The 24,201-nt window shown below is 46.9% G+C and overlaps 1 protein-coding gene across 1 annotated transcript in view; it reads right to left on the reverse strand.

Moving 5' to 3' along the window:
* The window catches only part of adgrg6 (adhesion G protein-coupled receptor G6), a 61,360-nt gene extending 37,429 nt beyond the window's left edge, over positions 1–23,931 (reverse strand). Inside the window, exons 1-6 of the mRNA XM_070849839.1 lie at positions 23,553–23,931; positions 21,819–21,958; positions 21,276–21,552; positions 19,913–20,086; positions 17,440–17,487; positions 9,231–9,296 (exon numbers count right to left, since the gene is read on the reverse strand). Coding sequence (XP_070705940.1) covers positions 9,231–9,296; positions 17,440–17,487; positions 19,913–20,086; positions 21,276–21,552; positions 21,819–21,958; positions 23,553–23,931 — 1,084 coding nt within the window. The remainder of the gene's footprint in view (positions 1–9,230; positions 9,297–17,439; positions 17,488–19,912; positions 20,087–21,275; positions 21,553–21,818; positions 21,959–23,552) is intronic.
* Positions 23,932–24,201: the final 270 nt, after the last annotated feature.

Raw genomic sequence — 24,201 nt, forward strand, 5'->3', positions numbered from 1 at the left:
GCCACAGGCTTGTTCTTTCTGTTGCTAAGAGCCGACGATGAAGACAACAGCGACGACGATGATGATGATGATGCCAGGGGTGCTGCCCCCACCTCTGAGGAAGACTCCCTCATTTCTAGCGCCTCATCTCTGCGTTGCCATGGAAACAACCCCTGAGATAAGACTGACTCAGGAGGGAGTTTTGCGTCTTGTGTGGTTGAGGGCGTTTCCCAGTTGGAGATCGGTTGGTGCAAAAAGCCTGGTCGTAACGTGGGTTGTGCTGATGCATGGAAGCGAGCAGGAGTGTGCGCCGCGTGTCCCAACAGGTGTGTGGCGTTCTTCAGCCCAGGTGCACGCGCGTGGCCCGCCGTGTGTTTGAATCCGCCTGTCTGTGTTTTCTCTGTCGGCCTGGCTGTGGATCTGAGCTCAGTTGGCTGAGCGGCCGGCTTCGTGACGTGAACCACCGGGCTGGGCGGTGCTCTGGTGGCAGTTGGGCGTCTTCCTCCAGCCGGCCTCTTCCTCCCCTGCCAGATCAAAGGAGTGGAGATGAACCCCAGGGAGGTCTTGGAGCTGCGTTGGCCCGGGGGCCTGGGGAGGGTGGCTGGAGCTCTAGGGGGTCTAAGGTGAGAGGGTGAGGCTGGAGCTGGGGGACCTGGTGCAGAAGCTAATAGCTTGGGTTTGGATGCTGGATGTGGGAGACTAGGGCCTTGAGTCGGTGGACTGAATTGCTTCAACACACTAGACCTGTGATGAGAGGCTCTTTCAGGGGGGGCGGGAACGAAAACAGGCCTAATTTGTCTGATTATGGTGGTCGGAGGAATAGGAGGCCTGGATGTGTGAGCGATAGGGGATCTAGCAGCAGTGAATCCAGAAACATGCCGGGCTCTTCTGTTGTGAGCAGCTGAACCTGCAGCCAGAGGCTTGGACTGGGAGAGCAGAGCTTCAGGCTGCTGAGGAGGAACTACAGCGGCAGCAGCGGCACCGGCAGAGGCTTTGGCTGGAGATTTCACAGCAGACTTCTTCTCTGTCACCAGGGCACGACACAGACATCAGCCCAGACGCCATTATGGTGAAAAAGCAGGTTACAGATAATAAATAAAAGTAATAAAAAGTATTTTCAAGCAAAAAAACCCTCAAAGCAGTAGTTTACACAATGCAGACCGACACGTTTACATCAGAAGAGTCATCCCGAAGCATTTGTTACTGATTTTCTTTCCTTGTCAGAGAAAAGATAAAATTATAGAAATAGAGGCCAAACAAAAAAAACAAAGCAGGAAAGGATTGAGGCATGAATGAAAACAAGCTACAACAATAAAAGATTATGTAAATATGAGGGGAAACCAAACCACAAGAGTATTTCTATGATAAGATTCTGTAGTTTTATGGATTTAGTTGTTAGACAATCACAACAGGCAGCGCTGATCATTCTGAAACAAACTACTCAGCTCCATCAGCGAAATCACATCAGGGCGCTGCTAAGACAAAACTAATATTATACATTTAGTAAGATGTGATTTGTGTCACGACAGGACACCTAGTTCAAACAGCAGCAGGAAAAACCTAAACCCTTAAGTGGAAAAAGTACGAACGTGAAACCAGAGTGAAAAGGTGGATAGATAACGAAGCTCTAATGAGAAAACAGGAGGGAAGGAACGACAAGAGAAGAACGTACCGACCTTTGTTTCCAACCCAGGCATGCAAGAGTGTGTCTTACCCCAAGAGGAAGTACTAGTGGTGGCAACTATGTTAGTGGTTGGTTGGTTAGCGGTTACTAACAACGGGGGAGTCGTTCCTGGAACTGTCAGTGGAGGCGAAACAACGGGAGAACAGAGGAGAAGGGTTGATTTCAGTCTGGTTTCTGTGCATCCTGACGGCAGTGTGAGTGTTTTAGAAACGAATGATTGAGAGAAGAAACAAGAAACAAGCTCTTTACACTAAAGATACCCGACACATTCTCAATCACAGTCCCCCCCTGCTGCCACGAAAGCTCCAGTAAAACCAGATCATTTCTCACACAGCTGAAAGAAACGACCACGTCTGAAGCTTCAGTGGTCGTCGCAACAGGTCCAACATGCTGTGTTTGAGTTAGACTACAGAAGTTTGCACAGAAGATGATATTTAACGAGAAAACTGGGTTTAAAAGGTTCAAATGTTCCTAACAGATGTTTGTGTTGATTAGCCGATCAGCAGGAAGTGAAGCAGCCGGCGTGATGACCTCTGAACTGTAAATCATTTAATCAGCAAAAGTGTCAAATGTTCACACATTCAAGTTTCCCTCTCTGACATTTTATACACAAATGTGATAATCAGTGATGACCATTAAAATAGAATTACAGCTCCAGTTGCCGGCCCTTTAAACTCAGCCAGAGACGCATTAGGCTAAAGTTAAGCTAAACTTTATCACACACAGAAGTTGGTTCAAGCACTTATTTCTGGTTTAATAGTCTGTTAGAATGAGAAATAACTGCTGCTGAAATGTCTTCAAGGTCTAACATCATGACTGGGGTTTAATAAATGTTGAAGCAGTGAAGTGATGAACTTGGCCTGGTTTTAACAGGCCTACACAGTAACAGATGTAAAGTTAAGCCGTTTATTCAGCTTTTCTGGAAACAATGTTGTTTAATCAGTCACTTTAATCTGCAGCACTAACGCCTCCCACAGTAAACCTGCACGCACTGGCAGCAGCAGTAAGCATCTGATGCTAAGCTAGCTGATGTCGCTCTTACCATGCACTGTGGGGTTAGTAGCTGGGCGGTTAGTGGGAGCAGATGGAGCAGGTGGTGCGCTGCTGCTCGTCTGCTGGGCTGCAGGGGGGGCAAACAACCACAGGAGATCAGTCAGCTCAGTGCGCACATGCTGCAGGAACAACATGAACCAATCCAATGACCACATGAAACACCTGGAAGGAAACCGTTGTGCTGGACCTGTGAGAGAGCGTGAAGAGCTCCAGATACTTTCATTCTAGTCAGACGTTCCTACAGCGTGAAGAAGCTGTGTGTCGGTGACAAAGCTACGATGTGGGGGCCTCAGCTTAAAGACACAACTACTTAACGGCATCTTGGCTTCACATCTGATTCAGCTTTTGAACACGAGGCTCCGGTTAAGCTGTGGTGGGGGGGTCATGTTAGATACGTGGGGGTCGTGGTTCAGGTTCTGGAAAACCTCCATTAAAGAGATGGAAGTGAAACCAGCGTCTCTACAAATGAAACCTGCACATCCACACGACTAAAGAACTGTTTAACTACCTTTGTATGTTCTTTGTTCCTTTATAACGTGATTTATTTTAGATCTAAGCTACGCTGAAACATTCAGCGATCACATGATGTCTGGAGAGGACTTAGAGACCATACGCTGAGGAACTGAACCACTAAACCAACCCGTTAGCTGCTGCTGTGTGAGGTGATATTCACAGCAGGGCACCAGACACACGGTGCTCATCTTATCAGTGTAGCGTCACAAGACATGACTAACAATCAGAGGAGGGTCTCGGGATCGACTTACTGCTCCTAAACTAAATATATTTGAAGGCTTTTTTATCTTTTATTTGCCATTGTGAGCGTTTTAATACTATAAGTATGACTATAATCAATAAATATGGCCATAATATGATCATTAGGTGTGTTCCTTTATTTGGTCGGAGGCGTCTCTTCACCAGTGAAGCATTCTGGTGTCATTCCTTGATTTTTAGTGTCGGTTTAAAGTTTCTCTCAGTCCAAAGTGATGATGTTCTTCAAAAGCCTGTTGTTTTTATTCTTATTTTACTTCCTCACAGACACAAAGGTGTTACTGTGCTCTCACAAACACAGGCCCTCATGTCCAGAACCTCACTTCACAGCAAGTTCAGGAAAAGCAAACAATTAATGGCAGAAAGTTTAACAAATGTAATTAACAGGCCGTAATGTTGCAGTAGTGAACAGCATGAAACATCAGCTGCATGGTGATGATGATGGTGATGATGATGATGGTATTTACTATGCAGCTGCTAGTTATGGTTTAGCTATGACGTAATACTTCCTGATTTGAGAGCGTCCAAGTCAAAACTACGACTTGGACGCTGTAGCTGTAGCATTGAATCCTGTTTTATTTTATTTTCTAGACAGGTTCTAAACAGCACTAGACATCAGAGAGCTGTTTTCTCTTCCACTAGCTTTCTGCCAGCTTCTCCTGAGTCAGGAGGTCCCTGTGAACAGGTCAGAGGCCTGCCGTGCGGCCTCAGCCTGAGACAGAAGGCGTGGTTAGCTACCTTACCATGTGCTGTGCTGCGGGCTGAAGCAGCGTTAGTGGTGGGGGGCGCAGGCGTAGCGGCGCTGGTGCCGACGGCGATGGTAGTGGCAGGCAGAACTGATTAGCACAATAAGTGGGCATGTCAGTAACACAACAACACACAACTGTTCATCGGACGAGTTCGGCTGCGGGACAAATGTCCAAAGTCTTTCTTGAGTCGGACAGAAGTGTTGATCAAGATCAGCCCGTTGGACATTCGCTGCACAAACTGGGCTTCCCACCAGCATCTTTGAGTCATCGAGTCTGATGTTTACATGCACACAAATATGACAACATTATCAATTTGGCATTATCAAATTATCATTTGGGATTTGACCAGATTGTAACGTCAGTGTACGACACGCCGCTCGCCCGCTTATGGTCGGCTCTGTTAGCAAAGCTGAGGTGGAGGTGCACGGCCAAGAGAAACTCAGCTACGCTTAGACATTTTCTACACTCCGACCTTTTCAAGAAGAAAGAAGAAGAAGGAATGAAAAAGGGAAGCAGAGTTTGCATTTTTCAAACTCTTTGAAAACAAATAAAACGACCAAACGGCACAAACAGCTCCACTGTTATCACGTCTGACATGATGAATGAGCCGTCGGACGCAGCCGAGAGCTGGAGCCTGTAGCTGCATGCAAATGGGAGCATTAGTGTAATATTCATCAGCCATGTGTAGAGCTTTGTGAGAACACTGGCTTTTTCAGAATAAGAGCAAAAACCTTAATATTTGGTGCATGTAAACATAATGAATGTGGTTTAAAGAGTTAAACAGTGAAGGTGAAGCTACTTCTGTCCACCTCTGGCTGAAAATCACCAGCTGTTTGAGCGTGCAGTGATGAAATGGAACAACTGAACATCATGATGTGCAGGAAAATATTCTCCAGCAGATTTAAGAAGTAGCCTGAGGCTCAATGGAGAACACAACTGTGCCTGCTGTTCACTGTGTTTGAAAAGCTTTTCTACAAGAGAATTTCGGGGGGGAAATCCAGTATTTACTTTGTTTGTTCTTATTTGCATGAGAAGCCCAGAGATGCTGAGGGCAAACAACAAAGCAGCAAAGCAGATGAAGCCTTACCAGAGGAAGATAAGCTGGCTGTGCTGCTGCTGCTGCTGCTGCTGCTGATGGTGCTGCTGATGGTGGTTGGGGTTAGTGGCATGCTAGTGGTGGGGATGGCGGATGGAGATGGAGTGTTGGGAGGGAGAACTGGAGATAACAGATCAAAGAATACGAGAGAGGGACCACACATGGAAAACAAAATGGTTTTAATGCTGCCTAACGCAGGTCAGACATGAAGTTTAACAACACTATTTACTGGAACCAGAGAACCACAGCTGGTTTTCTGGGGAACATTCAGCTCACGACAGCAAGGTTAATTAACTAATGACAGAATGTGACAAACTCATTTTTTAATCTAATGGTAGATAATATTTATCAAGTGCCAACACGCTCATCAGAACTGAATTAGCTCCCAGGACTTCATGAATAACAGAACGGACAAACGAATAGCTCAGGTTTTTACTTTCCACTGGTGCATTTAAAGTAAAACAGCTCCAAGCCACTTTTCCTGGAAGGGTCAAACATTTCCTGATTTTTATGAACCATTCAGGATAATTATTAAATGACTTGTTCAGTTGGGACCAGGAAAGCTTTTAAAAAAGATCACGTCTTGAATCTTAAATTCTGTCTTGTGCTGAAGTGTCACTTTATGTATTATCCCTTCAATTAACATATCTAATGGATACGTATTCATTATGTGTGCGTGTGCATTCATATTTATGTGCATGTACCTGTAGCCCACAGGAGGACTGTGTGTGTAATAATAATAAATCAGAACATCTAGATCCCCCGACCACTCCAATGAGTAAAAGACATGAATCTTTCTGTTTCTGCTCTGTAACTATGAGGCACTGTGGGATCTCTACACATGCTAGAACAGCTATGGCAGAAGAGAAGAGAGGGGGAGGGCACAGGGAGGAAGGAGGGTGACGGACTGGAAGATGGAGAGGAGGAGGGTTGCTTACCGTGGGCGCTGGCATTAGTAGTGTGGATGGTGTTAGTGGACGAGGAGGTGGGGGGGGAAGCGGCTGATGGTAGTTGGGATGAGAGGGAGAGAGAAAAAGATGCAGAGGATGATGAATGGTTGGGAAGCTGCGAGGTCATCCTCAGTGCATAACCTGTAGCGGTGTGGGGGGGTCGGGGGGGTCGGGGGGGGCAGCAGGAATGCACAGCTCCAGGCTGCGTTTAGCATTTCCTGTTTTAGACTGAAGTGAAAAATGGGGTTTCTTTGATTATCACCTGGTTCGTAGAAGACTGATGTCCACTAACAGAAGCCTGTGCTCTCCTGCTGCCGGGGGGGGGGGGGGGGGGCAGTTAGACCTGTTAGTTAAGTGTTTAGTAAGGGTGCCGCTGGTGATGAAACTTCTATTCTGAGGTCTGACTCAGGGGTAGTGACGGAGGAAGTGATACCAGTGAAGTTCACCCTCACTTTTTCTAGTTTTTCTAGTGAGGCTCCTCCACCAGGCCACGGTCCACTACTCTGTCTGTTACCCCAAAAACTAAGGAGGCAAAGACTCTCCCTGCTGGTCCTGAATCAGCGGGGGTTTGACCCTTTCGTTAGATGCTGTTAGACGTTCCTGTTGTTACGTTAGACAACCACTTGTCAGACAAATGGGCTTCTGGTCCAGTGGGAGGTCTGTGGGGCTGCTCTGTACGTGAGCCTGCTCTCTGTTGACCGGACGTAGAAGCGCTCTCTCGTGGCCTTTTGACCGACTGCTCGTTTCTATTCGGCTGCAGCTTAATTGGCTCGACTCCTTTTCTCTCATGAGCAAAGTCCCACAGAAGCTGAAAAATGTCCCTCTGAGGCTTCCATATAACAGGACAGTGTGAGAACTGACATTTAGTGAGTGGGGACGGGTCACGTCGTCAGCTGGCCCCCAGCTACTGCTCTGACCGCCTGCTACTCTAAGTTCAGGATCACGTGACCTCGGGTATGAAAGGTGGTTGGCTGGAGAGTTTTCTAGTATTCTAAGAGCTCATAGCTGCAGCTGAACAGCACCCTGGGGTGGCACTTTTAGAGACGCTGTGTCCTGAGAGAGACGTACAGCATGTGGAGGAACCAGAGGGGTGCTGTAAAGGAAATGTCATTACCAGAGCAGAGAGGTTTTCCCACACTGTTTGGTGAGCAGCAGAAGATAAAAGCTTCTTAAATCACAACTTTTCTGCACTTTTAGAGGAGAATTTGCAAGAATTTCTTCATTTCGACCAACTTGATTGAGATTCCTGGCCTCTATAAGAGGAAGAAAAAAAAACCTCACTTTCTCTCTTTTCATTTCTGAGCTCATAACCATCCACCTGTTTTGTGAGTGTTTTCAGTTTGCACATAAAAAACAACGGCGTGGACATGTTGCTGTGATATGTAGAAAAGGTTTGAAGCTTGAATGAGATGGAAAAGCTGCAGACACCTCAGACCTGCGTGGGGCGATGAGGAGGCCGACCTTCCTCCACAGCCCCCCCCCCCCACTGTCACACCTGTATAACCACCACAACTGAAGAGGCGGGGTCTAAGCAGTCACGCTGCAGGTGCCGACCACAGAGGCAGTTTCATTTCAAAAGCCCGTCCACTGCGTTCATCTGTCACTGTGTTTTATCATTTATGAACTACTTCCACATATTTGTCAGAGTGCGATATTCACAGCAGTGGACGGAAATGTAGCTGCTGATTGACTCATCAGTTATTATTCCAATCAATCTGGTTGGTAAAACACCTTCAGATGGAGAAACGTGTTGTAAAACTGTGAAGTTCATGAAGCCAAAGGCGACATCTTCTGGTCAACCAACAATAATTATCTTAGAAAGACATGAAACAGAAAGGCAGCAAATCTTTTCACTTCAGTTTCTCTTCTTCTCTTCTCTTCTCTTCTTCTCTCTTCAGACTAACACTTGAAGCCTTTGTACTGGTTCAGAGTAGCTGGACAGTTTGGAGGCCAGGATATGTTCAGGACTTTGGGAACGTGGAGGTTCTCTTAACAAGATGTCCAGAATCAGGACTTTCAGGAAACCTTGGGGGCTTTGGGACTTCCTTCCACATAAATGAGAGCGAACAGCATCGTCCTGTGCGGGGCGGGGGTGTGGAGGGGACACAGCCGAGGTTGGGAGTTTGATTCCCACCTGGACTGAAGGTGGAGTGGAGGAAATGGAGGAAAAGCTCAGCTGGAAACATCGTCCTTGGCACTAAGTCAGACGCTTCACTCTGTGCGTCCTTCAGTGGATAACAGTCATTTTGCAGCTCTTCTCCTAAACGCTGCAGTGGGTCTGAAACACTCCTGGAGGGGCCGCTGATGCTCTAAACTCATGATGAAGTATAAATGTGAGGAGGGAAGCTTCTGCTCGGCTGTTTGGGGAAGAATCTGAATCTATAAGACGTCTCTGCTCTTTCTGGTTCACAGCACCACATTCTCTTGCTGCAGACGTTTACGCTGTTCCCGCTAAGTATTGATCTGCAGATCAAAAGATGTCTAGACATGGTGGTTAAAACTGGGCTGCATTTGTTTTAAAAGTGAAAGTTTTTAAGGTTTTTTTTTTCCAAACCCAACACGCTTGATTTGGTTCAAAGGAGCGAGTGAATCTGCACGACTGGTCCGGTCCCTTCAGGCCGGTGTGAAAGCTGTCCATCAAACCGGCCTGAGACGCTCCCGATACATCAGAGAGTTATTTATGAGTTATTTCTTCAAAGATAAACAGAGTTAGCAAATAACCATCCGTCTTTATTACTTTTACTTCAACTTGTTTCACCAGTTTTTTCATCATTACTAACAGATCGCCTGTTTTCATGTTGATAACGCAGCCCATTAATCCCTAGAAGACCATAAACTGGTAGGAGCAGAAGAAAAAGGCAGGAAATGACCCAAGGTGTGACAGCGAGCAGACATGAAGGGAGTTTCCACCTAAAGAACATGTTCTGACTGAAGTGGTTTGTTGGTCCTACCTGGGCAGCCCAGTCCTGGGGAGTCACAGCTGGTAATGAGCGGTGTGCTGCTGGGTGGGGAGACACCTTTGGGGAGGGGGGGGGGGGAGGGGGGGAAGATTAAAAACAAAAGGATTAATCAGTTAAAGTGATCAGGGAGCGTTGGTTAAATGTGATGGACAGGTTAGCAAAGTGTGTGGTGTGTTCACTCTCTTGTGATGCCTTCAGGCACCGCAGTGAAGCAGGAAGACGACATCACGTCATACAATTATTCAAAAATGGTGATGGAAGAAATAACAGGAACAGTTTCAAAGTCTGTTACCAATCTCACACAACACACACACTCATGGAACAGTCAAGACAACAGGGGTCCTTTTCCTCCAAGGGGGGGCAAAAGGACTAATGTTAACGTAGGCGACCTCTAGTGGTCGGAGTCATTATGACGGAGCAAAGGAGGAAGTGAGGGTCCGCGAAAGAGGTCGCTGTTCGTGTCCTCTGGGAGGCCAAAAGGTCTAAAGGTCAGGCTGGACCACAGCATCGCTCTCCTCGTCTGGACCCTGACGGGGGGGGGGGGGGGGGGGGGGGGTACGACCGGACCACACCACCCTTCACTCACTGCACCGGCTTCTCATCCACCTTCTGCCCTCTCACTCACTGCTGCACTCATGGCACCGCCCCGGACCACCTTAAGGAGCTCCTCACACTCCAAACCTCCACCAGAAACCTCCGGTCTGGTAACAGCTACTCTGCCCCCCCAGGACTAAACTCCGCACAATGGGTGACCCCTCATCGATCTGGTTTCCCTGGAAACAGCTCTCTCCTTTATCTTGTCTTTCTGCTTTATGTTGCTCTTAAACGTCGTTGTTTTTAAATGTCTTGTGTTTTTAACTGTTGCACTTTGAGATCTGGATTCCAAATGAAAAGTGCACGATAAATAAAATGTATTATTATTATTATTATTATTAAAAGTCAGCGCTGACTTATTTCAGCTGATGTTCCATCATGTGCATAATGACACTTCAGGAGTTATGTGCTCGTGTCATAAGTACCATAACCTGCACGCCCTTCTTTTCTTACTCACAGAACAGATGTTCAGAAACCTAACAAGTATTTCACATCGTTAACTCAAAGTCTCTTGAATATTTTCGGACTCATTGCTGCTTCACACCTGGAAGCAGCCTGTTCATCCTCTAAACCTCTCAGCCTGCTCAGGGTTTCCCAGCATGCACTGGACAAGCTTTCCTCACAATGTTCCCCGTGTGAACGCGAACGAGACGCTTCGACGGCGACCGACCAGAGCGCGTCGTGTGTTGTGGTGGAACACCGACGTGTTAATACGACGGAGCTGCTCACAGCTGCCACAAACCAAGCGCTCCTCAAGTGCTTCGGCCATTTGAAATGTAATCCTGAGCCCACACATACTGTATATTCACAGGCCTTCAGAGGGGGTGGGGGGGGGGCAGGCAGGCAGTGAAAGCAGACACTTTGTTGAGTCACACACACACACACACACACACTCACTCACACAGTAAGAGGAAGAATGTGTTTGAGAGAATGTCAGTAAATCATGGCAGCGATCAGCTGAGTGAAACAGCAGGACTCCAGCCGTGCAGCAGGCGGGTCACAACTACTTTTCTCCTGATTCTCCATCACTTCACACCCCATCTTTTCATCTACCGACTCGCTCACAGGTAAGCAAAGACCCAATCCGATCAGTAAGACCTTCATAAAGTCGTCCGACCTTTCAGAGCACTTAAACTCTCTCCTCAGTAAAAGGACTCATCGTGCTGAAGGACAAACGTCACTATTATGTCATTATTATTAGAGTTCATCACTAATGTTGCAGACGGAGCTCATTTCTGCTGACCATCTATAATAATACACATGATTTAATAATTCTTGTGCTAATGGATGCACAAATATACATTTGCACAAGATGGAAATAATCATTTACTCACTTGAGTATATGTACCGAGCTGATAATAATTCAAACATTCACCCAGCAGCAGGCTGCAGACCAACAGTCACTGTGTGTGTATTAGATCTGTATTATCATATTAGAGAAGCACACGTTTCCATTAGTTTCCTGCCTGCTATTTTTTGCAAACATGGCTCCAAAAACCATCCACACACATTAAGCCTCTCTGGAGCTCATTTGAATTTCAGAGCAGCCAGCAGGAGAAGTGGAGCTGTGTGTGTCAGAGCAGAGGCTCAAGTGTTCACAATGCAAATGACGGAAGGGAAAAATAATTAAGAACACATTTCCAGCCGCCGTGTTTCCTCCGCGTGTCTTTATCAGCTGCTCGTGGACCATAATTAACGCAGCAGCTCCAGCGGACCATAATTCACCGTCGTTACTGGAAAATGTTCCTTGTTTGCAGGGACAGAAGCTGTTACACTTGGCCCAGATGGGAGGTTTGTGCATGTGGCTCCGTTAAAGTCATATTCTGCAGCATTTTCAGAGAAACTAATGGTTGACACTTGCAATAACACTACGGCAGTTGAACCAATATCCAGTTTATTAAGCTTTTCCATTTGCTGTTCCTGACGCTCAGAGCCAGTTGGATTTTAGAGGGAAAAACCTCCCGTTCTCAGCTGGCAGAGTCAGACCAGGACTTAGGTTGTGTCTCTGCGGCCTGGCAGGGCCTCAGATGGATTAAAGGCACCCTAAGTAGTTTCTGACCGCTGGTAGTAATGTGGAGCAGGGTCTGTAAGACTGGGTCTCTGTGGCACTTCAACTTCATAACTTTTACTGCAGGTTTGTGACAGGATGCAAACTCTTTGCTCCACACCAGTCCGCCCTCACAGCCTTACTGTGCTGCATCACGGACACACGTCCTCCTGCGTGCCGCCGCCGGACGCGAACCAGGAAGCTCAGAATCGTCCAATGTGGACGTGATGTCTGTGGAGACAAAGCTGCTTGGTGGTATTTGTGCTGAGGTTTGCATTTAAGAGATAAAATCTGGTTTGAGAAACTCAGCAGCCCCATTCTTGCCAAAGGAGCAAATGGTGCTTATTGGAACTACTTTCTACTGAGAAAATAGTCCCTGTGGTTTGAGTTGATAAAAATAGTTTAGGATTATTTCACTTGATTAAGATCTTGTAGTTTTTTTCTTTCAGTCACACTAACTACATCATTACATGCTACATAAACTGCTTTTATAAAGTGATTTGATCCAACTGGACTTTACAAGACTGTAACATCTCGGCCACACAGACGGGAGGAGCTGTCCGAACCCTGTGACCGACATCACTAACAAGACGTCTGATTTCACGTGGGGGTCAAACTGAACACGAGTGCACCTGAGGAGCCGGTGTTAACCCGTCAGTGCTACAGCAAGCACAGAGGGCCAAAGAGAGAGAGAGAGTTTAACTCTGATGGTCTGAAGAGTCGAGTGTGTTCAGCCTGCAGACGTCACCACGTTCCAAATCTGTTCACTTGGTGGGTTCAACGTTTTCATCACTGAGACAAACTTTGGCCAAAACAAGAACAAGGCTGAGAAAAAGGGGAATGATCCTTTAAAGGAGGATTAGGGGCACAGACTGACAGGCACCATCACATGTGTGTGTGTGTGTGTGTGTGTGTGTGTGTGTGTGTGTGTGTGTCCTTCCTTCCCCTCTGGCAGCATCAGGAGATGAAAGACAACCGAAACACACAAACACACTCTGGAGGCACCAAAGTAGGAATGAAGCATGGACACACACACACACACACACACACACACACACACACACACACACACACACACACACACACACACACACACACACACACACACACACTTCGGCAGGCGACAGCTCCCTCTCCGCCTCCATCAACAGCAGCCTCATTAACGGACCAAAGAGGAACGTAAAATGGCTTCAAATGCTGCAGAGTGCTTCAGCTGCCTCGTAAAAAGAAGAGAACATTTTCAAGGTAAACACAATCAAGCACTCCTCTACCTCTCTACCTCTACCTCTCTACCTCTCTCTACCTCTCTCTCTACCTCTCTCTACCTCTCTCTCTACCTCTCTCTACCTCTCTCTACCTCTCTCTACCTCTCTCTCTCCCTGTGGAAAGAAAAACGAGTGTGAAAGCACTTGGAGGCTGAGGTGTTCACATTCACTGCAGAGGTCGGTGAGGACTAAAGTTTTGACTCGGTCTTAATCATCCATGAAGCTCTGATTAAGACTTCAGCTTACTGTACATGTGAGGATGAATAAAAGGAAAATGAAGTTACATTTTAAGTCACCGACACTCACTGTATTTAAAGGATAACTGGTGTTTCTACCCATGATCCTCTCTGTCCTCATCCTGGTGTCTGAGTGACTGGTAGGTAGTAAAAGTGTTGGAACTGGTCCAGTAGATCACCTCAGCCAGCAGACACCAAACGGGCTGCAATGGCTGCAACGTGATCCTTTGGGACAACTGCACCTGATCACAGTAGGTCCACTAAAAGAGCTTGTTTGATCCACTGACAGGCTCAGAGTGTTATTCTAAGTGTGTGACAGCATCATGGAAAGGATCCCTACAGAGAGAGACCTGGAAGATCCTTTTGGTTTAACCACAAACAGCACACACACCAGACTACATTCACTAAAACAGGGATTTTAGAGAACAGGACACAGGAGCTGCTGGTCTGGTTGAAGCGATGGTGGACCAGAAAACCAAAGTGCTTTTTCAGCCTGAACCTGGTCTGCAGTCCAGGTGACGGATCCATAGGTGATAATAAAATCAGGGAATGCACCTTTAATGTGTTGTACATGTGTCTATAAAGTGAAAATCACAAATAAATTCATCTTGACGAGCTGCCACGAGTGCTACAATAATAATCCCACAACTTTTTCCAATTTCTTTCTTACATTTTCTTTTTCTAGTTTTCCTCATGTTCTTCCCTGCTGTGCTCTGCTCTTCTGTTTTTTTGGGTGTTTTAACTACCTACTCGCTCACAGGTAAGCAAAGACCGAATCTGATCATTAAGACCTTCATAAAAATGCGTCTCCAGGACTTCTGCCAGGCTGCGTACAATAACTTGACTGTATTTTATTCACCACAGTAAAGGAAGTGAACCTCAAAGCCACAAGAGAGAGAAAAACAATAGTCAGCCAGCAGCAGCAGCTACAGAGTCTGTGGCTGTTAAACGAGCCGCCAAAACGCCGCTGCCTTTAACTGTGGGCTCACCTGTCTGGTCCCAGCCTTCCTGGACCTGTGTAACCGTCTGGGTGAAGCACTCAAACACCACATTTCACTCAGAGCGTCCCCAGTGTTGGTCCCCCACAGCGCTGCCCTGTCTCCACTGTGGACCCTGAGCTACCTGCTTCCTGCTTCCTGCTTCCTGCTTCCTGCTACCTGCTACCTGCTACCTGCTTCCTGCTACCTGCTTCCTGCTACCTGCTACCTTCTATCTGCTACCTGCTACCTGCTACCTGCTTCCTGCTACCTGCTTCCTGCTACCTGCTACCTTCTATCTGCTACCTGCTACCTGCTACCTGCTTCCTGCTACCTGCTTCCTGCTACCTGCTTCCTGCTACCTGCTTCCTGCTACCTGCTACCTTCTATCTGCTACCTGCTACCTGCTACCTGCTTCCTGCTACCTGCTACCTGCTACCTGCTTCCTGCTTCCTGCTACCTGCTTCCTTCTACCTGCTTCCTTCTACCTGCTTCCTGCTACCTGCTACCTGCTTCCTGCTACCTGCTTCCTGCTTCCTGCTACCTGCTACCTGCTTCCTGCTACCTGCTTCCTGCTTCCTGCTTCCTGCTACCTGCTTCCTGCTTCCTGCTACCTGCTTCCTGCTACCTGCTTCTTGCTACCTGCTACCTGCTTCTTGCTACCTGCTACCTGCTTCTTGCTACCTGCTACCTGCTTCCTGCTTCCTGCTTCCTGCTACCTGCTTCCTGCTACCTGCTACCTGCTTCCTGCTACCTGCTTCCTGCTACCTTCTACCTGCTTCCTGCTTCCTGCTTCCTGCTACCTGCTACCTGCTACCTGCTTCCTGCTACCTGCTTCCTGCTTCCTGCTACCTGCTTCCTGCTACCTGCTACCTGCTTCCTGCTACCTGCTTCCTGCTTTCTGCTTCCTGCTCCTGTGACCTGCAGGCGACACAGGATCGCTTCTAGTTGCTGAACGGCAGACGTGTGTGAATGTCAGGTCAATGTCGGAGACTAATTACCCCCTCAGGGGTCAGTGGAGATCATCTCATCACTGCTGTCTGTCTAACATCCACAGCTACGTTTGGGTCCTGAGCCTGAGGTCACATCAGCCATCGGTCCAAACGAAGAGATTCAGTTTGATATCAAAGAGGGAAAGCAAGCGAATCCTCAGAAGTGAAATCAGCTCCAATTCTAAATGGTTCCACTTTCTAATCAGGCAGTTATTAATCATTACTAACTAGTCTGTGGCTGCTGACATCGTCTTCTCTACATTAGCAGAATGTATCAAGGCTGCAGACATCCAGAAGGCTTTTAAACTGTCTGGATGTGTGTGTGTGTGTGTGTGTGTGTGTGTGTGTGTGTGTGTGTGTGTGTGTGTGTGTGTGTTGCTGCTCTTTGATGCAGCACTCAGACAGAACTGTGAATCTCTCGGGGTGTTTTCACACCTACAGAACCGTTTTCGTCCGGTTAAATCTCACTCTGCTCTCTGCTGCACTCACACCTACATCAACATGTGTTTGTCCTCACACAGCTCCAGAGTCCAGAGACAGATCGCATCTGAATACCAGCTGTTAATGGGGTTTCACCCACCTGTCAGGCGTCAGAGCAGCAGGTCTTTAATCAGGGGTCAGCTGGTTTGTGACAAATCTCATCAAAGAGCAAAGCAGGAAACGTCGTGACTGCCACTGAAGCTGCTGCTCAGGTTTAAACTCTCACTATTCTGACTGTTTCTAACTTTTTTAAAGAGCTAAACCTGAACAGAATTCCTAAGAAAAAGTTGAAGCTTTAATAGATTCAGTCCTGTTGGCTTCTCCACCTTCAGAGCAGCATCGGTCCCAGAGCCGAGCTCCATTCTGCTGATCCTGTCAGCGTCTTATGTTAATATCATCTCATAACTCACACTGCAGCCTGTCACCTGCAACCTCAGGTCTGCATCGTTGCTTAACAAGTTCAAGGACGGCCTGAAGCACTTTGACAGGGAGACTTTTTTCCTTCCTGACAGTTTCTTGGCGTGTTGTGAAAACCGTCTCCATCCAGAGTGTGAGCAGCAGGACTGACTGACACCGTGCGTGATGAGCGGCAACGAGTGGAGCCTGCTGACCATCTCGGCCTGACAGGATGATCTCTGCTGAGATCTGAAGTCACCTGCACGTCATATTTATCAGGAGCAGCTCAATATCAGCGGCCACAGACCGTTTGGTTTGAAGGCTCGAGTTTGGCATTTTGGTCGTCACCAGAAGTGACCATATATGGACGAGAGGGTGGAGCTAAGTCATCAGCTAACAGCGCTAGCAAACTGGTTAAAGAGATGCAGCCGCCATTCACATGAACTGTGATCGTTGTTGGGATGCTTTGGGGAGCAAAACACTACAGCCGACTCCTCTAAGAGTCTTTTAGTACAAGTGAACCCTGAAGAAAATACTTTTAGGTGACGACAACGTTACTGTTAACTCTCAAACGCTGTAAGAGGACCAACGATCTCAGACAAAAACAAGGAAAACAGGTCATGTGCACTGCTATGCCTCTATCCTGATTAGCCGGTTGCCATGGCAGCGACTTGTCAATCACAAGGTAGCCCTGCACTATCAGAGGACACTTCTTCTACCGACCAATCAGAGGACGCTTCTTTATACAGACTGATACCGACCAATCAGAGGACGCTTCTTTATAGACTGATACCGACCAATCAGAGGACGCTTCTTTATAGACTGATACCGACCAATCAGAGGACGCTTCTTTATAGACTGATACCGACCAATCAGAGGACGCTTCTTTATACAGACTGATACCGACCAATCAGAGGACGCTTCTTTATACAGACTGATACCGACCAATCAGAGGACGCTTCTTTATAGACTGATACCGACCAATCAGAGGACGCTTCTTTATAGACTGATACCGACCAATCAGAGGACTCTTCTTTATAGACTGATACCGACCAATCAGAGGACAGCGAATGGTAACAATCTTTTAAACACACTGAAAAGTCTACACAGAGGTTATTGCACACACTCTCATGCATCAAAGCTCTGTTAGCCCCCCCCCCCAGGACACCACACACACACACACACACACTAGCAGGGTGTTAGCAGCACTCACCACTAGTTGGAGCAGCAGGAGTTAAGTGAATGCAATTAGTGAAGCAGACTGTGAAGAGAAGGAGAGATTAGTTAATCAAACCAGGATCACTTTCACAGACGCCAAATCCTGCTGTAATGAAAGAAAACACCCACAAGTCGATATAGTGAGAAACTTTCTCAGAACAATGACAATAATATGATAATAATCATTACTTTGAGAAAGTTTCTCATTGAAATGACTTACAGGATCTTGTAAGTCCACAAATAAGAGTCAATCAATCATGCAGTCAATGAAGCGATCAGTTAATAATGGCTGCAGCACTGACAGCAGATTAGAACAAGACAAGGTCGACCTGTTCAGAGGCTGAACGATCAGTCAGGGGTGAACATCAGGCCACCAGATAAAGGTCGTCTGAAGGACCAGGAAGTAGACGGATCCCCCGGGAACACATTACGCTTCAGACTGAGAGCAGGATAAATAATAACCAGTTCATTTTTCACGTTTCTTCAGCCGCCAGATGAAAAGACACAGCAGCTCGTGTCCTCTTCTTCTTCCTGGTCAGTTACAGTATCACCATTAGCTGGTTAGCTGGTTAGCTGGTTAGCTGGTGGCCTCAGTGTTTCCTCCAGCCTGGATGAAACCCTTCAGACATGAGAACACCCTTCAGGACGTTTTTGACCCAAACTGCTCCTGAAGAGTTTCCTGCTGCAGAGGCTTTCCAATCAAAGAGGTGATTATTGATTATTACCCCCCCACGCTCACACGCCCTCCTCTGGTGTCTCATCATGTTTGCACTGCACTTGGATTATAAAGTTTCTCTCCGAGTGGATCACAGCAGATAACAAGCTGAAGTGAACCCCCCAACTGTGGCCCCTCCACTCTGTGTGTGTGTGTGTGTGTGTGTGTGTGTGTGTGTGTGTGTGTGTGTGTGTGTGTGTCTGTGTGTGTGTCTGTGTGTGTGTCTGTGTGTGTGTGTGTGTGTGTGTGTGTCTGTGTGTGTGTGCAAGAGAGTCAGGAAACTTCGAGCAGATTCATGCATTTCTTGAAAACCACTGCAGGTCTCTAAGGCATACAAGCATGCACACACACACACACACACACACACACACACACACACACACACACACACACACACACACACACACACACACACACACACACACACACACACACACACACACACACACACACACACACACACACACACACACACACACACACACACACACACTCTCTCTCCAGTGGGTGCAGCGTTGGCAGGAATTTCCCTGAAACCACTGTGGCTAACCTCCTGTGGCTACACACTCATTTACAGCGCTTTAAATAAGAGGAGCAGTGCTACTCTGTGGACACACACACACACACACACACACACACACACACACACACACACACACACACACACACACACACACACACACACACACACACACACAGTGTAGCCTTACTTACTTACTTTCTTTCATGGTTAATACTTAAACACGGTGAGAAAAAGGTTGATTATGTAAACTTGGTTTCAGGTTTAAGTGTCAAGAGAGACTGTGGCCATTTGTACCAGTGTGTGTGTGTGTGTGTGTGTGTGTGTGTGTGTATGTGTGTGTGTGTGTGTGTGTGTGTGTGTGTGTGTGTGTGTGTGTGTGTGTGTGTGTGTGTGTGTGAGTGAGTGTGTGTGAGAGTGTGTGTGTGTGATGTCTTTTAGGTGCATATGTACTTGTAAATGCACCAATAAACACTGAATTTCGCAATAAATAAGAAATGTAACTGAATGTGATTTTATTTTATTCTCGGGTCACAGTGCTACGTGTGTGTGTGTGTGTGTGTGTGTGTGTGTGTGTGTGTGTGTGTGTGTGCAGGAATTTGAACCCTTGCAGTGTGTTTTATCAGCCAACTGGATTCTTAGAGCGGAGCAGGAATCAGAGAGATGGTTGGTCAGCAGCCAAACTGGTTGCTGGAGTCAATTAACAAACCAGCCACAGTCAAAATTGACCAGAATTTGGCTGAAGTCTGGTTGTAATTTTCCACCCTGACAGCAAACAGACTGGATGCAATCTAAGTACTTTTAGCTCCTGTGTTGTACGATACAGTGTGTGTGTGTGTGTGTGTGTGTGTGTGTGTGTGTGTTATTTTACATGACATCTCGGGTGGGAACAATTTCAGCCTAATTGTTTATTTACTGCTTTTCTGAGCGATGAGCTTGTTAACTGATGTTATTTACTGCAGTAAAATGATGAAACTAATAGATAATCAATGGCATTTTTATGACTTTCTGTCCCTGCTGTTCAGTAAAATATAATAAATCACTAAATTCAGGCCTTAAAACATGAGGTGAAAATGATTTGGTGAAACTGGCACAGCATCAGTCCAGCTTTGGTCCCCGCTGATGGTGTGAATCTGTAAAAACCCCCACACGACCCCCCGTACAGACATCCACACCTCCTCAGGCGCCCTCTGCTCCGCGCCGAGGTGGGACGGGGTTATTTCCTGTACTCACTGCAGCTGAGCGCGGCGTCCGTCTGGGCCACGGCAGACGGGATGGTCCAGTGGCTGTTGTCCCAGTCGATGACGTTCCCCACCGTGTCGCAGCTCAGCGCGGTCAGCTGCTGCACCGTCATGGCGTAATCCCACAGCCGCAGGTTGTAGATGTTCCCGTTGAAGCTGTGCTGCCCTGAACGCACAGACGCACACATCAGATGACCTTCCTCTACACAGCTCTTCCTTCAGGTCCTGTAATCTCTTGGGCAATATCTTAGAAAGCCTTTAATCTACCTGAAAATATTCAATTGATATCATTCTTCCACCTGTTCAGAGACTCGCTCACACGTCCATGTACATGTTCAGAGTAGCACCAGTATAATTATGTTTTCTACCTTTAGTATTTAAAGAACAACTCAAAACTGTGTGCTCCTTCTTATTGATTTTGAAGTTGGTCCAGTAAATCTCCTCACTAGGCCGAAAACATCCTTCAGGACAGCAGCCGTTATGTCGCTCTCTGCTGGTCTACTGTTGTCAGCTCTAAAATCCCTGTTTTAGTGAATGTAGTCTGGTGTGTGTGCTGTTTGTGGTTAAACCAGAAGGATCTTCCAGGTCTCTCTCTGTAGGGATCCTTTCCATGATGCTGTCACACACTTAGAATAACACTCTGAGCCTGTCAGTGGATCAAACAAGCTCTTTTAGTGGACCTACTGTGATCAGGTGCAGTTGTCCCAAAGGATCACGTTGGCTGAGGTGATCTACTGGACCAGTTCCAACACTTTTACTACCTACCAGTCGCTCAGTGGACACAGAGGACTCAGGCTAAGTTCTCCTTTAAGTTGAAGCAGGTTGAGCATTGAGTTGTTGTCCAAAGTGTCTTAAAGATTTACTGATATGTGAAATGAGCGTCCTGATTTATTTCTGCTGATCTCAGTCTTTAACATGACGTCTCCTCACAGTTCCTCTGGTTTCAAAATACAGGAAGTATCTTTTCATGCATCGACTGACATTTTTATTTTAGTCTTATAATTTATTAATTATTATTTTATATAAAATTATTTGCATTATTTTGCTTCATGTTAAATGTTTAGTCTCACTGTGCTTAAATGAGATGGTGCTTCTCGATGGGTTATTCCTGATTAGGATTTTCAAACCTATCTTAAATATTTCATGTCACCGATCAGTCAGGACTCTTTCATGGTGATACTGGAGTCATTCTCTTCTGCTCCACATTGAAACAACAGTTATTTATCACCCAGACGTCCAAGAGTTTCTTCTTAAGTGAAGCTTTGTGAAGCTTCGTGGTCTTCAAGAGTACACAGCAGGACAACTAACACATCAGAGACCATTAACTTCAGTCCAAATGAAAATGTAAAGCTCACCTCCTAACTGGAAGCGCCCACCAGCTGGCACAGAGCGCCCACTAGAGGAGGAGCAGGTCTTGGCCCAGTAGTTCCCGTTGAAGTAGACGGCCACGCGGCCGTTTGACGACGTCCAGAGGACGCAGAAAGGCCTCATGGAGGAGGTGAAGTCAGAGGAGGAGATGATGGACTCGATGGGACACTCCACTCCGTCGACGATCATCTTCATGCCGCTCTGATCGGAGCCCAAACTCAGCGCCACGTCGTCGCTGTCGTAGTAGGTGAAGATCCACTCTTTCTGTTCGGGAGCCGAGAGAGCGCTTAGTGTTCTCCTTAGCTTTCACAGAGCCTGAAGAACTCAAGTATTTCTCATTACCTTACAATGAAACAATCCAAGGCTAAAATCATTTGAAAGTATTATTACTGAGCTCCATCAGAGTCAAACGGAGCAGAATCCTGACTGATGTGTGGAGTCATGTGACTCAGACCGGTGAGGAAACCTGAAAACCTGAAAGAAGCTGCTCTGGGGGCCTTCAGAGGCTTCACCCCCCAGCTCCTGTCTACCTGTTTGTGGCTGCTGCGCTCCAGCTCGAAGCACAGCGTCAGGTGACTGAGCGTCGGCATGGAGACCGAGCCGGAGACCTCGGTGACCTGGCCTCTGCCGCTGGTTATTCGGACCTTCTGGTTCCTCAGGGCCACGGCGACTAGAGAAGACAGGAGGAAGAGGAGAGGACGGGAGGAGAGGAGGAGAGAAAGAGAAGAGGAAGCAAAGGAGGAAAAGAGGATTGAGAATTACGAGCAAAGTTGTGAAGAAAGGACAAAGTTAGGAAAACATGGAGGAGGAAGTGATGAAGGCAAAACGAGGAGGAAGACGGCAGAGAGGAAGAGGGGTTGATTAGAGGAAGAAAGCAATGAAAGTAAAGACAGAAAGGAATGAATAAAGAAGAAGAAGAAAGGGCAATAAAAAACAAAAAAGAAACAAGAGAGGAAAAGTCTTCACAAAACATCTTCAAAGAAAATAAAACTGTTTTATTCTGACTAAGACAGACTTTTCATTAATGTTTCATCAAGTTCACGTCATAATCTGAGCGTTTTAACATGTTTAACATGTTTTTATCACATTTAACATGTTTGATCATAGATTGAAAGAGCGATAAACTAAACACACTGTCAGATTTTGGGATTCACAAAACATCCAGAAATGAGTAATTCACATTATTCTGCAAACATCTAAGAAGCTCAGACTCTGGCTGAGAACTAACAGCCAGTGTGCAATGGAAAAACACACACACACACACACACACACACACACACACACACACACACACACACACACACACACACACACACACACACACACACACACACACACACACACACACACACACACACACACACACACACACACACACACACACACACACCAGACTGGGAGCTTTCAAACCTAAACTGAAGCTGCATTAAGTGACTAAAGGTGACGAGCTGAGGACTCAAACCTGACGGACGCTTCAGCTCTTTGGAGTTCAAACAAACAACTTATCTTGTGACAGAATCATCTCAAGTCCACCTACTTTGGGGGGGGGGTCAATTCTTCACATAATGTTTGAGTAATATTGGAGAAAAAAGCTTGAATACGGTCCGAGATCTAAGTCACAAATTCACAAGAAATGGGCCAAAATCAGAGTATTTTCTTCCTGCTACAGTTTATCTAGATGTATTCAGGTGCACTAACATGTCGGCCTCAAATCTACAACTTCAATCTGTCAAATAGTTGAAAGTGTGCCGTCGTAGATATGCCGATTATCATCACTGCATTACAATAAAAATAGATCTACTATCATACATCGCACTGCCTCTCTTTCTTTTTATTGATCATACATGTAAGGAACCAAACGTCCACAGAGGATCAATAACACGAAGCTTCATTTCCCTTTAGACAAACTAACGCGGTGGCAACATGTACGTGCATCTGGGTGTGTTTAGGGCCGGACGACGACGACGGTTTGTTAAAGTTAAAATGCCAAACACAGTACCAGCAGTAAAACATGTGTGTATTCCCCCAGTGCATCATGGGAGGCTCCCCCACACATCTGCATCATACAAGTGCAATCACAGGATCAGCACCCAGCCAGTTGTAAGAGCACCCATCGTGGTTTAAACTCAATTTCAAAGTAAGAGCGTAAAGTTATTGAAGATAACTAGACCTCAGATCAGTAACCCAGTCCTCGATGACGACTGACAGGATCCCTCTCAGCCCGAGAACAGCATGTTAGCCTGGATGAGTTCAGCTGGACCTACCGTGTTGGAAGCTAACACTGAACCCTTTCTTCTGCACGCTGAAGTCGGAGGTAAAGGACAGCTCCATCACGTTCCCCGTAGAGTTCAGCGTCAGCCCTTTGGCCGTCAGACCGCAGAACTTAACGTCTGTGTTTCCCGTGTTCACCACGACCCGGTCGTAGATGCAGCCGGGCGCCTCCTCCAGGTCAAAGTCAAGGAAGGAGAGCTGGATGATGAAGCCGGCGGGGGCCTGCATGATCCACTTACAGGCCTGTGAGTTGGGGTATATCTGGGGGTAGCAGGGCGACGAGATTTCCCCCTGGGCCTCCATCAGCACCGTGTTGCAGTTTGTGAAGCTGCAGCCCAGCACTGAAGGTGACGGCAGGATGATAAAAGTCATGAGCTTTCAGAAAGGGACAACCTCCACTGAAGATGTTAAGGTAAGGTAATATCACTCAGAGGACAAGGTGCTAGTGGACGAGGACACGAGGGGACAGGACAACAGAAGACAGGAGGACAGGATCCATAAAAAGGGGTAGGAGACAGGACAAGAGGCCAGAGATAAAGGGGGCACCTCCTATGACTGGAAACCAGGGGGCAGGTAGGAAGGTTTCAAGGACAAACACAGTCGAGTCGTGAGAGCATTCTTAATGATTACCGAAGAGTCAGG

This window comes from Pempheris klunzingeri, chromosome 18 (assembly GCF_042242105.1).
Source record: "Pempheris klunzingeri isolate RE-2024b chromosome 18, fPemKlu1.hap1, whole genome shotgun sequence".
In the NCBI taxonomy this organism is placed as follows: Eukaryota; Metazoa; Chordata; class Actinopteri; order Acropomatiformes; family Pempheridae; genus Pempheris; species Pempheris klunzingeri.